The following is a 15,787-nucleotide window of genomic DNA, read 5'->3' on the forward strand; positions in this document are numbered from 1 at the left end:
TTTTAGGAATATAAAATGAAAATTTTTGGTTAAGAACTAAAATATTGAATTGTAACTTGAATTTTACGCAAAATGTGTCGGGTAAATCGAAATTTTCAGTCAGGCCTTCGTTTGTTTTGCACTGAGTCCAAATTTTCCCTTTTTTCGTTCTGGAGTAAAACTTATTTTATTTTTGGACAAGGATTATATCTTTTTGCACTGAGCACTGACTAAATTCGTTTCGAATTTGTCCCGAAAAACTCAAAAAACATTTTCTTATAGAACAAGCCCTAAGTACAACACTCATATTTCTATCTGGGCCTGAATACAACAAATACAAAAGACTAGGAATAATCAAATAATTATTCTTTTAAATAAATTAAAAGTTCACCTTCACCATCTTAAAAAAATAAGATAAAGTTATATAGATGACACTAATGTTAGCAGCAAATTTCTTGATTGTTATAAATTTTCTGTGAAGTTCGGTTCGCCATATCTCTAGCCTTTATCGGTGGATCCGTAATGTACAACCACAAGATATCATCAACAGGCTGAGTTCTGGATCTTGGAACTGAAATATTTAAAGATCCAAAGGTTGTATTGATATCAAAGGCTTTAATTGTTACTTCTCTGTTAAGGATAACAAAGCCGTTTGGTTGAATACCGGCATAAATACAAAGAACGGCGACCCCTAGGATAACAAGAAACAAGAGAAAGACGATTGATATGGCGAACCAACGTCGTCAAACTTCATCATCACCAATGTGTCGTCTAGAGCGTATCACAGCTATATCCTGAGGAGTCAAATTTGATCTAGAAAAAATATTATTCAATTAGTGGTTGTATTTGGGAGGGGTACCCTGATGCCTCTTGGCTAAGTACCACGACGTTAATATGCACTAGAATCCAGACAAGCTGAAGATAGACAAGAACAAGCACTAAGTTGAACGGTACCGTAAAATTATATCAGTCGGACGTCTATATTACATAAATTTTGTTTGGGATTGGAAGGAACTAGAAAAAAATTAGGACAGTGGTAAACTATGGTAGATAATACAAGCTGCAATGTGTGTATCTTTAAATTTGGCTGTATGTACAAAGCCAAATTGAATTTATGTAACATTTATTTTAATTTCGATTAAATGGGGTAAAGACCCTTGTCATATCAATTTACTAGTTTTTATTTATGTGTAGATGGTTGATTTCAGAATGCTACAGTGCAACTTAAATACTTCTAACTTAGCATTACTCGGTCTGTTCTTGTACTCTTTTAAAAGGATCTTTGTCCTTTTTATTGACTTGAGGATTCCAGATGCTAACCAGGGAGCTATGGGCGTTCGTGTTTGTGACCGAGGATTCCTTAACGAACCCTTTAGACAATAAGACGTGAATTTCCCCTTAACAGTGTCATGAAATTGGCCAAATATATCGTTATAATTGCCCAAATTTATATTTTCTGGAAATGAAAAGTTCTACGAAGATGTACTCAAATCTTTTCTTAGTTTTTTCAGCTCAATTGGTGAACAACAGAATCTCAGTTTATCCTGGGGGACTGATTTCAATTTTTTCAATTTCCCTAGTTTCATTTTTGCAATAAACTTTTACTATTGAGATTAGAGGAACTAACAGTTACTTTCTCTGAATCAAATCCAAAAGGTGATTTTTTCTCACTTGACGGTTGTTGGTTTTTCTTCAAACACGATCTAAAATTTTTCATTGCTATGGGCTAGAATTCATTATTTATTGGATTAAATTCGCTGCATCAATTATGACGGAATCAAAGCAAAATTAGGGACTAAAAACGTCTCCGTTTAAAAATTTTATAACTAGGCTGAAATTTACACTTACATTTATTGTAGTGATTTTTTTTCCTTTGAAATTTCTTCAGATTTTGATTTTTGTAAGAGAAAAAAATAATCCAAAGACCATTTACTTGTTTTACGTATGAATTGATTACTTACTTCAATTTATATCTTTTCAGGTTTGATTTATTCCTTCAAATCTACTTCTGTTTCTTGTAGTTTTGACTTGATTTTCTTAACTTTTTGTTAACTTGATTTTTGTTAACTTTTTGCTTTGAACTTTCTTTGGATTTTGATTTTTGTATGAGAAAAAAAAATCCAAAGATCATTTGTTTGTTTTACGTTTGAATGAATTATTTACTTCAATTCATATTCTTTCAGGTTTGATTTATTCATTAATTTCTATTCGTTCTATTTGTTTTAGTTTTGAAATGAATAGAATTAATTGACTTGAAATAGAAATTAATTTCTATTTGTTTTAATTTTGACTTGATTTTTGTTAACTTGTGTTAATTTTCGTTAACTAACTTTTGTTATTAAATTAAAAAAAAATTCCATCGGTATCAGCTTGAGTCTGGTGCAAAGAAATCTATGAAACATGCTTGCAATCATTCAGTTTATACGACAATCTCTAAATTCTAATCTCATTCATTGTGCCATTTCTCTTGATGTAAAAAAGCTTTTGACAGCCTTACACAAAAGAACTCATTGGTATACTTTCTCATCATGGTGTGCGTGCGGAAGCACTTGTCTTGGTTCTCTTCATGCCTCACTGACAGATCTAATGCCACAGAAGATACAAACGAGCAAGTTCCAATGGAATACGGATTGCCCCAAGGTTCTATTAATTGACCAACCCTCTTCCTCATCTATGTGAACGACTTCTACCTACTTTTTAACATCCCAGTTATCAATTTCAGCTGTAGATTGTGTCTTTAATTTTACTCTCAGACTGCGAAGCCGTTTATATCTGATAATTGAGAAGAATTGGTTGCATCTACAGATGATACTACTCTAGGTACCGGAGCTCTGGATGAATAATCCCTTATACTTAGCCTTCAAGAAATGAAGGGAAGATTTTCGATTGGTTGGACGAAATTCTACTAGCTTGTATTAAGAAATTCATACCTTCTTTTTTTTCTCGTACAGATGTCAGATATCCCACAATAACTGAGATTCATACACCAAGAGACTCCAAAAGTCGCACACCCCCCTCCATATTGACATGAGCGATTTCTGGGAGTTCTTTTACCTAAAAATTTATCATTTAATGTGCTTGTTCAGGTAATAAAAGTCAAAATTTCCCGTCGATTTGGAATCATCCGAAAATTAAAGCGATTGTTTCCTATCCTCCGTGTTTTATATTGTTTTATATTTCTCTGTCATTTATGTGTTACTACGCGTCTATGTGGATATCTAAATTTCCTTCTATACTTGTTTCCGTTCATCTTCGTCAAAAAAAAGCGAAAAAAAGTCCTCCAGTCAACTACACATACTCCTGTTGATGTCCTAAATATAAAGAATATTTATTTTATATCTCTATCTTCGTTATCATATATGGATATCTCTCATGGTGTTTTCTGGACTACTTAAACTAGTAAGAAAAGTAAGTTTGTACACAGTTCACAACAGGGAGGAGTGATGACTCCGAATACTCCCTTGGTTCATTCAGACTTTGGTCCGGCCGTAGCTATGGCGTGTGCTTGGATCTTGGCTCCTGCTGAGATCTAGCAGTCACGAGCGCTTGGTTAATTGAACGCTTAGTATTAAATGAATTTTTGTTGTTTTAGGATTTTTTATATTTTTGGGATTTTGTTTTGCTAGCGTTGGATCCGCGGTGACTTAGAAAATTTATAATTTGTATTTGATTGTTGGGTGATGGGAGAATCGCTGTTTCGTAGGGCCTGTCTTTGAGTTGATTCCGTTTCCTTATTAATTCATATTTAGATATGGATACACCCAGTTTTAACATTATTTATTTATGGTAAGTTATATAGTAAGTTTCCCAAATAACGGGCCATTGAGCACTTTGGAATATTGTTTGGTTACTGCTTTCTTATGACAATCAATAGAACTTAAACCAAGTTAGAATAAAACACACATTTTAACAGAAACAGCATTTTTATATACAAATTCTATTGAAAAGAATAAGGAATGTATAGCTAAATAAAACCCTTAAATGAGGCCCATTGGTGAGTTTTGAAGCAATCTCTTTTGTTTTCCAAAGCTCTGCACTTTAAATTTCTATAGAGATAAATGATTTACCAGCTGATTTTATATAAATTTAAAGGAATGAATTTAAAGGAAGAAATATGATGGTGAAGATCTATTGCACATTTGGCTAATCAAACTAAATAAATTGTGCATTGACAATGTGAAATGTAATTTTCACATTGCTACTACACACATTACTAAATGTCATTAACAATCAAAATATGCCTCTGTCAGCTCTCATGTTTCAAACTTTGAAATAAGCCAAAAAGCACACATCAAATTTGATTAAATCGTATCAATTTGAGTTTAGTTCACATGCTTTAGGAATAAAAACACAACTCAGAAACATCCATCAAACAATCCATTCTAAAAAACAATCAGCTAAGTCGGATCTTTAAAGCCATGAAAGACAAGATTCATCTAAAAAACTGGCTTTTAATAATTCTAAACACGCAAAATTCAATAAGTTTAGTTATCTATAAAAAAATAATAAAGTTGACAAGTTCGTAAAATTAAAAAAAAGTGGGACAAAGTGTTTCAGCCCTGTATCTACATCTAGAAATGTCTTAGGCATGACGAGGGGATGCCAGAGGGCCAGTAATAGTTTGAGACGGTGGTGTGAATTAACGTGCTGTATAACGGAGGGTGTGCTTGCAAAAACACGAACTGATGGATTTAATGAAGGATGTTTAGTAAAAAAATATCTGTAAAAAGCCTTAGGACTGATGAAGGGGTGCTAGAGGGTGCCAGAGGGCCCAGTAAAGTGTGGAATGGTGGCTTGAACTAACATGGGGTATCAGGGAAGGTTGGGTTGCGGAAACATAAACCAATGGATTTAATGCATGATTTTTAATAAGAATATATCTGCAAAATGTCCTTGGAATGATTAGAGGGTGCTAGAAGGTACCAGAGGGGCAGTCATAGTGTGACGAAGCGTTGTGAGTTGACAAGGTGTATCACACAGAGTTTGCTTACGAAAACATGAACCAATGGATTTATTCCGTGATTTTTAACAAGAAAATATCTGGAAAATGCTTTCAAACGATGATGGGGTGCTAGAGGGTACCAGAGGGCAAGTCATAGTGTGGCATGGTGGCGTGAACTGATATGGTGTATCACGGTGGGTTGGCTTGCAAAATCATATACCAATGGATTTAAGGAATAATTTTTAACACAAAAATATCTGAAGAATGTCTTCGGAATGACATTGCGTATCATAGGGTTGTCACGGGGGAGCAGCAACATATTATGACGGTGACGTGAATTACCGTGGAGGCCATCACATTGAGGGGGTAGCGGAAGGTGCTGTTTAACATCCGAACCGTGACACTGTGTCGTGAGTTGCTTGGAGTAACATGTTCTACAGCTTACAATTAAGGTAGGAGGTGCCAAAAGATTTGTTTAGTGGTGGAGGGGGTCTGAAATCCATCATCCTCTGAAATCTATTATCCAGTCAAAATGAGGCATTTTCATTGGGCTGGTAGGGTGGGCTAACCACATACTGTCATGGTGGCATGAATATGCGTGGCTTCGGCTCAAAGAAACGTAGCATTTTCATTAAAACCTCACAGAAATAACTCTTAATTCAACTTAAATATATCTCTAATAACAAACCTTTCCCATGGAAATAGTTGCTAGGGGGGCGCCCATTGGAATTGGATGTTAGGGGGTCCCAAAGGAATGACTCGCTATGGTCCCATTGGAATTGGTTTCTAGGTTCCTGTGGAATTGGATGTCAAGAGACCCCGTTGGAAGTGCTCACTAGGGGGTGGGTCAGCGCATACTGTCCTGGTGGCGTGAATGTGCATGGTTTTGGCTCAAAGAAACGTGGCGTTATCATTAAGACCTGTCAGAAATTAATCTTAATATGTTTTAAATTTCATGTTTATATCCAGCTAGAATTTCTTGCTAGGGTTGTCTAGCCTCATATTGTCACGATGGTGTTAATATACATAGCCCCAGATCAAAGAAAGGTGGCAGTTCCATGAAAATTTCTCAGAAGTAACCCTTAATTGGGTTTACATTTATCTCTAATGACAAACGACCCCTCTGAAATTGGTTCATGGGGGGACTCCATTGGAATTGGTTGTTAGGAGACCCCGGTAGAATTGCAAGCTAGGGTTCCATTTGAATTGTTTTCTAGTCCCCCCACCCTCGATGGAATTTGATGCTAGGGGCTCACTGGAATTGCTCGCTAGGGTGTGGATCAGCCACCTATTGTCATGGCAGCGTGAATACGCATAGTCTTGGAACAAAGAAACACGGCATTTTCATTAAGACCTCGCAGAAAGGGCTTTTAATATGGCCGAAATTTACCTCCAATAACAAGCCCCCTTTTGGAATTTGTTTCTGTAACCCCCTCTCTTTCTTGAATTCACGTCTTTTTTGCTTTAACTGTTTTTCTGTGATTTCATGGTTCTTTCTTATTGTATTTTATCCTTTAAGAGCTTTTCATGTTTCTTTTCTGTTTGTTGAGTATTAACAGCTCTTTCGGGAATTTCATGATTTTATAATATTCTTTTCATTAATAAAATTTGTGTGTACGAAAGTCTATGGTTTCTTAGATTTCTTCATCCAGGATAAAACTTTAAAATATTTCACTAATGCGATGAGAAATCTAATGCGAATGCTACATAACATGACATTGACTCGGTACCTAACTTAACTTGTCTGAGTCCCTTTGGAACATTAATAATGCTGCAATAGGTAGGTGCATCTAATAGATAGTATTTGAATGCTTTTACACTCTCGTGTGGAAAGGCCTGGAAACATGCTATCAAATTAATAATTCTGGTATGCGCGAACCGGGGATTCTCCTTGTGTGGAATTGGTTATTTCATAGAATTTATTTCCTGAATCATAATATTAGAAAGGCTTTCATGGTACACCTGGTTAATGTTCCGTTCCATTGAAGGGGAATTCCTATCGAATCATAATAGGGTCAAAAATCATTAGAATATAAATGTTCCACGAGAATAACGCCTTGAAAGAAAACAAAATCTCAAAGAGAAAAAAGTCTTGAAAGAGAAAGGATAATGCATTGAAAGAAAATGAAATCTCTTAAAGTATTACGTAGTATCCTATGTGTACGTCGTCATTACGTAGCGCTAACGTTTGTGTCCTCCTCAGTTACAAGCGAGGATTCCTCACAAGAAATGAAGAAACAGGCTACGTGTGAATGCGTCGTCCTTAACATAGGTAGACATTCCCCTATTTCATGACATTCAATGGTTTCTTGAAAGATCTTGAAAACCGTCTTGTCGGTGAAATTTGTTGCTAGGAGTCCTCCCGATGGAATTGGATGCTAGAACCTCCGGTGGTTAGGTTAGAGCCTACGATGAAATTGGATTCTAGGGCCCCGATGGAATTGGATACTAGGGCCCCCATTGGAATTTGCTGCTAGGAACAACCAGGGTTAAGTTAGGGGTCCGATAGAATTAGATGTTAGGCCTCCAATGGAATTGGATGCTTGGACACGGCTCCCCAGTGAAATCAGATGTTAGGGGCCCTGGTGGTTAGGTTAAGGGACCCGGTGAAATTGGATACCAGGGCTCCCAATGGAATTAGAATCTAGGGTCGCATTGGAATCGCTTGTTATGTCTCCATTGGAATTGAATGCTAGGAGGCTGGTGGAATTGCTTGCTAGGTGTACGGGGACTTGAAGGTCTCTCACTAGCGTGTCCTCAAGGTTGTTTGCTACCCCTAACGGGTTTTTAAGCAAAAATAATCTCTATTATGTAACAACCATGGTAATCCTAGAGTATGAAGCCCTGGGCCTCTTAGGTTTTAAAAAAAGAAACTATAAGGTAATTAATACCTACATCCCTTAGCAAACATTCCTTATGACGTAATTAACACCTGCATCTTTTAGAAAACATTCCCCATGACTTATTTAACACTCACTGGCTGTCGTGGAATGATAGGATAGGTTTCCCGTGGAATTCAGGGATAGAGCTCTCTTTAAAACCAGTGAGGGTATATTACTGAAATACAATTATTTGCATAGGGTCACCAACAATGTCCTTTTTTTGCAGCTACCACGGTGCTGGAATATCCTAGAGATTTCTTTAAGGGCTCATAATAGAGGAAATTACTACACAAATAGAGGAGTTTACTCGCTTTTGTAATTAAAAAATATATTTTTTTAAAATCCATTTTTGGACAAAAACTGCATCGTCACATACAAAATGATGAATGACTATTCACTGATAATGATGAATTCACTATCGTAAATCATCACCAAACAAGACGATTGCCCTGGCAATAGTAACTATATAAAAAGAATAGTACTAAGAGATCTTAGCAACTTTTCGTCAGAAATATTTGTTCTTTATAAGAACAATTTCCGCATCAAAATGCACTTACTTAAATGTCATCGTTCCCTTCGTCTGTTTGCTTCTTGGTGATCCTTGGTGGCTCGTACGCTTTCCCCGAAATTGTTTGAAGTCTCGCCCTTCTCTCAGATGAACTGGCGGTTGCACCTTCTCCATCCCTTCGTCGCTCATCTCTTCGGTTACATCCCCTTCCTTGTGCTTGCTACGAACAGACTGAAAAGCATTATTAATAATTGGAATTGTCCCAATGCCCCCTATTTCATCATAAACAACCTTAATTGCCAATACTGTGGACATAGCCTAGTAAAAGGCCAAATTTGAAACCTGTTTCTGAGGGGATTTCTTTCAATAGATTGGCTTTGTTTGGCTAATTGTTTCATTTTATTTTGGGAATTATGAAATTACTCTTGACGAGAAATAAGGACAAAAAAAAATAGTACTTGCCAGTGAGATCATAAACTTTTTATATATATCCCAGGGCTAAAAGCAACAAATAAGAGGGGAAAGGGCTGGGGCGCATTTTGAAGGAAGTAATTAGTATATTAGCAGAATTTTAACAAGAGTGTATTTTAAGAACTAATAGACTATAGTCACACTTCTAAGTAATCAACGGATATAATGTTGATTAATTTGCTCATAGAACAAGAATATCTTCCCATAGTCTACTGACCCGACTTATGCTACACCACGGCCCACTCAAAAAACTGTTTTCATCTGGTTATGGACTAAAATTAAGTGCCTTATGTTTCAAACATGGAATTGTAAAATTTATAGTTAAAATTTGCGATTAAGGGTAAAACTTAAAACAAACACAGCAAAATGACAAATGGGACAAGATTTGTCAGAAAAAAAGATAGACAGATAGTCAACATGTCAATAATATTAAAAACTGTTAAAATTAGCGGAATTATACAGGATTTGAATCGGTTAATAAAAACTGAAGGAAGGAAATAGCATAAATAACAAGGAACATGATGACTATTTAAATGGCCTGTAAATTTTCTTAGGTAATATAGGGACAGAAGCTATTCAAGAAATTTGGCAAAAATAAAAACAAAAACCTCGAGAGTATGCAGAACAGCAGAGAATGTGCAAGACCTTCATTTCATGCTGATTATTTTCATGTTTGACACCTTTCCCTTTGACACTGGGTGGATCATATACCTAGCTTGCAGGGGCACTGTTTCGATTGCTGCGATTAAAATGACAATCTTAGATTTCTTATCTCATATCATATTGGTCCGTAGGACTCCTTAGGTATGAAGGGGATTCTTTGGCTTGTTATTTGATCTCTGAACGGTTTGGTTCTTTAAAAAAGTCTTTTAGCTTAATGCTGAATAGGTCAACCTCGAGCTTTAAAACGCTCCACCCTATGCGATAAAGAAAAAAATAGTAAAAATGCGTCGATAAACATAACTCTTTACCAAGTCAAACACATTGTGTCGACAATGGCCTTGGCAATAAGAAAAGAAGAAGAAGGATTAATACAGTTGTGCATAATAAAAGAAACTTTAATTAGTAAGGTATGAAAGTGAACTATCAGATTCTCAAGTGGAACCTTTGTTTATACCGCAGCAAATTTGAAAAATACTCTTAGTTGCGAGTATTTTAATTTATAAGTGCTCAGATTCATTATATTATTATTCTTAATATTATTTGCAGTGTCTTAGATGGATCTTACAAACAATATGATTTTCAAATTACCTTTGCAAATCCAGATTTATGGGATTGCTGGGAAGAAGCACTAGAATAGCCAGTGTCTTGACGGCGAGCTCTAGAACTCCCAGATACTGAGACTCTGTCACTGTTTCGGCTGCTTGGTCGAACTTGTCTTGCTAGAATGTAGAGAGTGTTATATTCTGCAAATACTTAAATAAATAAAGATAATAACACCAGTAAATCGCAATAAAATATAACCAAACATCAGAGCATTTTTATTACTCATTAAGGGTCAATTTAACCATTCAAAACGATTTCATAGATGACATCCACTGGCGTCTTCGTCACGGTTGATTCGGTAGTAATGGCATCTCGAACAAATGGACTGCATCACATTCATTAGCCTGGAACGGGTAGCTTACCCAATATCAAGGTTCACCTGTTAAGGCTAATTTATCCATAAAGTGTAAAACTAGCATCCAGATAGCATAAGTTAAATAGGTTGCCGTCTATAGCTTTATTCAATTTTTTTTGTCAGGAGTCATACTTTTTGGAAACGCCTTATCATGATTTGTTTTAAACGACAGAGAAGAAGCCAACCAACCACATTCTTTTTAATAGAGAAACACTGTTTCACTTTCCATAGGGTTAGAAAGGTGCATTTCCACGAATAAAAATGTATTTCGTGACGTGTAAGAACATTTCATCATTAACACACACACGCAAAAAAAAAAAAAAAAAAAAAAAAAAAACGCCTCTGGAATTTCCTCAACATTTGTTTGGTATTATACAGGGTGGTTTTGCCATCTCTTGCGCTTAGGGCCAATTCTTGATTAGCGCCTTTCTCCCCCTCTCCCGAAAAATTCTCAGGCCAAATTTTAACAAATCTTTCATTTTTTTAAAGAAAAACATTTTAAATTTATTAATTAATTTAAAAAAAAAATTATTTGTTATATAAAATATTTAATTATTAATATGTATTTCAATTATTATTATTCTATTGTTATTATTTAACTATTTTTAGTTTAGTTTACTGATTAATTAATAATTCATTAATTATTTTCATTTTTTAAACGCGCCCTCTACATTATTTAATAAATATCGAAGTTTAGCAAAATAACTATAACCCTTAGATAAAAATTGTTTGTCATTTTAAGCCCCTAGAATTTCTGGATTAAAACCAATCCTGGTGTAATATTAATAGCTTTGATCCGATTTTAAATCTATCAAAACTTTTGGTGAGGTGATAGATAAGTAATAACAGTTTACCTCTGCATTCATTACGATTCCTTATGACTCTTGCTGAAGGTGCTCTTAGAGGTCGTTGAGAAGATGCTGGACTATCGGATTTTGGATTTGGTAACGGGCGTGATCGATCACTTCTTGGCAATGGCTTCGGTTGATTCCTGCAACGAGATAATTTTATCACTTCTCTGAAGTTTTCTTGTAAAACTTTAGAGATCAGTTAAAAAAAAGGATCAGTGTTTTGATCAACGACAGCAGAGTATTTTATTTTACAAAAAAGCCCTACACCTTTTATGAAGGGACATTTAGCAAAAAGCTTCTTGCTGCCTGGATCGATTTTCAAATTAATTTCTAGTATTACCCCTCCCCCTAATCTTTCATTGGGTGCTGGTTAGCTCATCACGACGTGTAACCCATGTGTTCTAAAATGGCAAATCAAACCAACTGATTTAAGTTTATTGATAACATACCATGGGTCGGGAGTAAATTAGCATTCAATGTATCTTACGTTTATGGCAATTGTAGATTACGTTATAGGCAATACTGTAGATCAGTTTATGGTAATCATACAAAAAATATAAAATTAAAATCTTGCTGATGAAAGATGGATAAATTAAAGCTTTAGACAAAAATGAAACTAACAGAGCATACACTTCAAATACATTCCAATAACAACCTGCTCACATACGATTGAATATACTGATGTGATCTGCGTGACTAAAGAAAGGAGAAAACAAGAAAAATTAGCAATCTTGACTAATTGTATCATGATTGCGGCATCATATGAAACATAGTGATAGGGATAACTCTAGCCCATAGTAACTGAAAATTTAAAAAAATGTTTTGAAAAAAAAACTATAAGAAAAGGAACAATTCCCGTCTGAAGTCGATTAAGAAATTGTAAGTGAATGAAGTGGATTAAGAATTGTTATTTGGGCTGATCTTATTTGTAAGAGTTTATCGCAAAAACAAGTTAAAGTATTCTCAAAAAATTTCCAGAAAAAAACGTACGAGAGACTAAAAATGAGGAGCAGAGAGAGTGTTTTGTGATTCACTATATGGGGTTAGAGAACCACCTATGGGTTAGATGATTTCAGGCCATAGCTTTCATCATCACAAGGGTTACTACCAACAAAAGTTTACCTTTCCCAATGATGCTTTATAAAACTTTTGACTGGACTGACAATTTGTTTTTCCAGGAACCTTTTCATGCTCTTAAGAACCCGACACACTTTTCATTTCACTGAACTACCCCTGATATCACTTACTCAACTAACCGTGGCTAGAATCTAAAGTAAGCTTATGTATACTTCATCTAAATAAGATTTTCAGATTATCCTAAAAATAATTTTGAATCCATGGAACTGATGGTCTATATGAAAGATAATAATAGTTAGTCAGTTGAATATGAGGATTGTTCATTCTCCATAACCTGATCTTTATCCCCAAGGGCCACTTTTCTGCTTCACCACACGACGTTCCATCACTTAAACCTTCTTCCGTTTTTAGTCCTTTCTGGTTATATAAAGTTTGGATTTTAAAAGGATTTCCTTTCTACTTGTTTTAGGTTTTCACATAGCTGTTTACTTTTCTTCCAAAAATTTTCTTCTCGGAACAATTTTTTTTTTCATATATTCAAAAAAATAAGTATTATCTGAAAATGTTACGCAGAGATAAGCTAATTAAAAATGAATTTGTCAAGTCTGACAGGAAGACTGATGTTATTTTCAATTTTGAGAGTGAGATCAAGTAAAATGAGTGTATGAAGGTAAAATCGTTTTAAGCTGAGGGAACTACCAGGGACGGAATGAGCATCTATGTTGTAAAGGATGTCTCAGATAATGCGTTAGACCAAGAATCTTTTTTAATGGAGCAGTTCCTAGTGGAAAAGCACATTCTTCCACTCCAAGGTAGATGATACTGTCAACATACCGTTCTATGCATCTCCTGGATGGTCCCTAAAGTAAAAAACTGCAAAATGAACATAATTTTAGTCTATGATGCAGCTGTACTAGTAATTTTCGCAGGGGGTTGGTAACCCTCCTAGCAAAGAAATTACTAGGATAGTTGTCCCTGGTTAGTAACTCAATTGTTGGTAACCCAGCCAACCAAACTTGGCTTGGTAGGTGCATCTAAATTCATCTGAATTGTGTACTGTTGATCCATCCATTGCAGTATGTCTTACAAAAGGCCATTAATTCTTTCCAGAAGTAGACTTTTTAAGAGTAGAAGGACTACTAAAGATTTAATCCGTCATAGTTCTTAAATTACAAACGTTATTAAAAAATCCATTCCACTACTTTAAAATTGGCACATGAGTGATTATCACTGCTCAAGGCCTAACGTGATATGCTGGTACAAAATCCTCAGGTTGCTCTTAAGCATATTTGGTTACTACATCCTTGTTTGTTCCCTCAGCTATATGAGGGACGTACTTTTCCACTAATGATCACACCCTCAATATCGAAAAAATATCTTCACTCCCTCAAAGCTGATTTACTCATTTGTTATTCTTTCTCTTTCGTAATGTTACAATTTTCTTCTGCATTGAATTGTACTTTACTTTTATTGGATGATTAGGTTGCACTTTCAAGTTTCTGTTTGTCTCATGTGAAGATATTTTTTTTGCATATCGGTTCCTCTTGAAACATCTAATGATATTTGAGATTCCTCTGGATTTCAGATATTGTTGGGGCGAAACAAAGATATTTCTTGATTTCAATTCTGCATAACACGCCCATGGACATAGCTGGAACTGAGATTGAGGACTGGGAGGTCATCCCCTTTGAATTACACCAAATTGTCCATGTTTTATGTTTCCTATTAATTATATAAATACTTAGAAGAGATAAATGTTCCGATTCGTATGGGTCTTGAGATAGTTAATATAAGAATTTGCTATATACTCTCCCCTCAAATAAGTTAAATATAAGAATAAACCAAAGAAAATCTAGGCCCAGGTCTTCAAAACTTGGATAGTTCTAGAAAAAACAACGTTTGTTTAGATGCACAATAGAAAATCCTCTTATAAGTCACCTGTGTTTCATCTAGTTTTTGCTTTTTTACTAATTTATTTATTTAATTTTTTTTGCAAACTCGCCTTTCCCCTTTTAATCACACTTATTATCAAAAAGACAATCCTAGAAAATCATATCGTGCAAAAATTGAAAAGAGGAGTCAATCAATTGCAGAATTTGAGAGTGAGCGCCCTTTCTAAGCTTTCTAGGTCAGAAGAAACACCCCCAACCTTTTGCCCTAGTTATCCCCATGAACCTAAATGATCAGATAGAAATTCTAATGCAGCAGTTTCAACCAGATTGGTCAAAATGCATAGAAATTATTCCCCTATGATGACTTGATCGGCTTAGCAACAGGGGCTGTCGTACCAGATTATATATTTAGCTAAAATGGAAGCTTGGCCCCTCCAGTCTGTTTCACCTTTAGATATGTCACAGATTTCTCTTCTTTTGACCCAGGAATATATAAGGATCGTTTTATGGTAATAGCCCAGAATGATTAAGTGTTAATTATTTAAAATTAACTACAGAGTTAAATTAAATCAATAATATACTCGAGGTACCGTTTGGTCTAAGTTAGTAAACATATGCTAGAAGGCATATAATTATTACATTCTATTATTCTGAGATGCAAATATAAATTTTGTGAGTTCTAGTTATACAAAAAAAATCTAATCCATTTAAAAGGAAGTTATTAATTACAATATTTTTTAATTCAGTTAGGAATTACCCAAGCTGCATTGCAAAAATTTGGGAAATTTCTAATTTACGGAAAGAACCAAGATTACACAAAAATGTAGCCTTTTATTTAAATTACAAGTTGCATGCTTTAAATTTGGCATATTATGTCATACTGAAATGGAAAGCATAGAACGATTTGTAATCTGCATAATCTAGGGGTCCTCACGCCCTCTCTCTTCACCGTCTGTCTCATTGAGTGACCATATCACTTTATGCCCATTATCAAAAAATTCGTGGTAACGAACTGTAGTAAGAAGCGACCTGACTCAATAGTGATCGAAACTCTAAAAAACGGATTTTTTGCCTAAAGACAGATTACGGATGCATGTTTATTTGTTTTTTTTTCTTTTTTTTGTTTTTTTTTTGTTTTTTTCCCCAAGGGTGATCGTATCGACCCAGTGGTCCTATAATGTCGCAAGAGGGCTCATTATAACAGAAATTAAAAGTCCTTTTTAAGTGACAAAAAATTGGAGGGCACCTAGGCCCCCTCCCACGCTCATTTTTTCACAACGTCACCGGATCAAAACTCCGAGATAGCCATTTTATTCAGCATAGTCGAAAAAAGTAATAACTATGTCTTTGGGGACGACTTACTCCCCCACAGTCCCATGGGAGGGGCTGCAAATTACAAACTTTGACCAGTGTTTACATATTGTAATGGTTATTGGGAGGTGTGCAGACGCTTCCAGGGGATTTTTTTGGCTGGGTGGGGGAGGGGTTGACTGGAGGGGTGTATGCGGGGGGAACTTTCCATGGAAGAATTTGTCATGATGGGAGAAAATTTCCATGAAGCATG

At 35.4% G+C, this 15,787-nt stretch overlaps 1 protein-coding gene across 2 annotated transcripts in view; it reads right to left on the bottom strand.

Annotated features, from left to right (window-relative positions):
- Positions 1–324: 324 nt before the first annotated feature.
- Positions 325–15,787, bottom strand: part of LOC136027332 (uncharacterized protein DDB_G0283697-like) — a 158,995-nt gene continuing 143,532 nt past the window's right edge. Inside the window, exons 8-11 of one of the 2 annotated variants that reach the window (XM_065704469.1) lie at positions 11,258–11,394; positions 10,034–10,164; positions 8,361–8,531; positions 325–792 (exon numbers count right to left, since the gene is read on the bottom strand). In XM_065704469.1, the coding sequence (XP_065560541.1) occupies positions 8,361–8,531; positions 10,034–10,164; positions 11,258–11,394 (439 nt within the window). In that variant the 3' untranslated portion in view covers positions 325–792. Of the gene's footprint in view, positions 793–8,360; positions 8,543–10,033; positions 10,165–11,257; positions 11,395–15,787 lie in introns of both variants that reach the window. The other variant, XM_065704468.1, reaches the window with a different exon arrangement.

This window comes from Artemia franciscana, chromosome 5 (genome assembly GCF_032884065.1).
Source record: "Artemia franciscana chromosome 5, ASM3288406v1, whole genome shotgun sequence".
NCBI lineage: Eukaryota > Metazoa > Arthropoda > Branchiopoda > Anostraca > Artemiidae > Artemia > Artemia franciscana.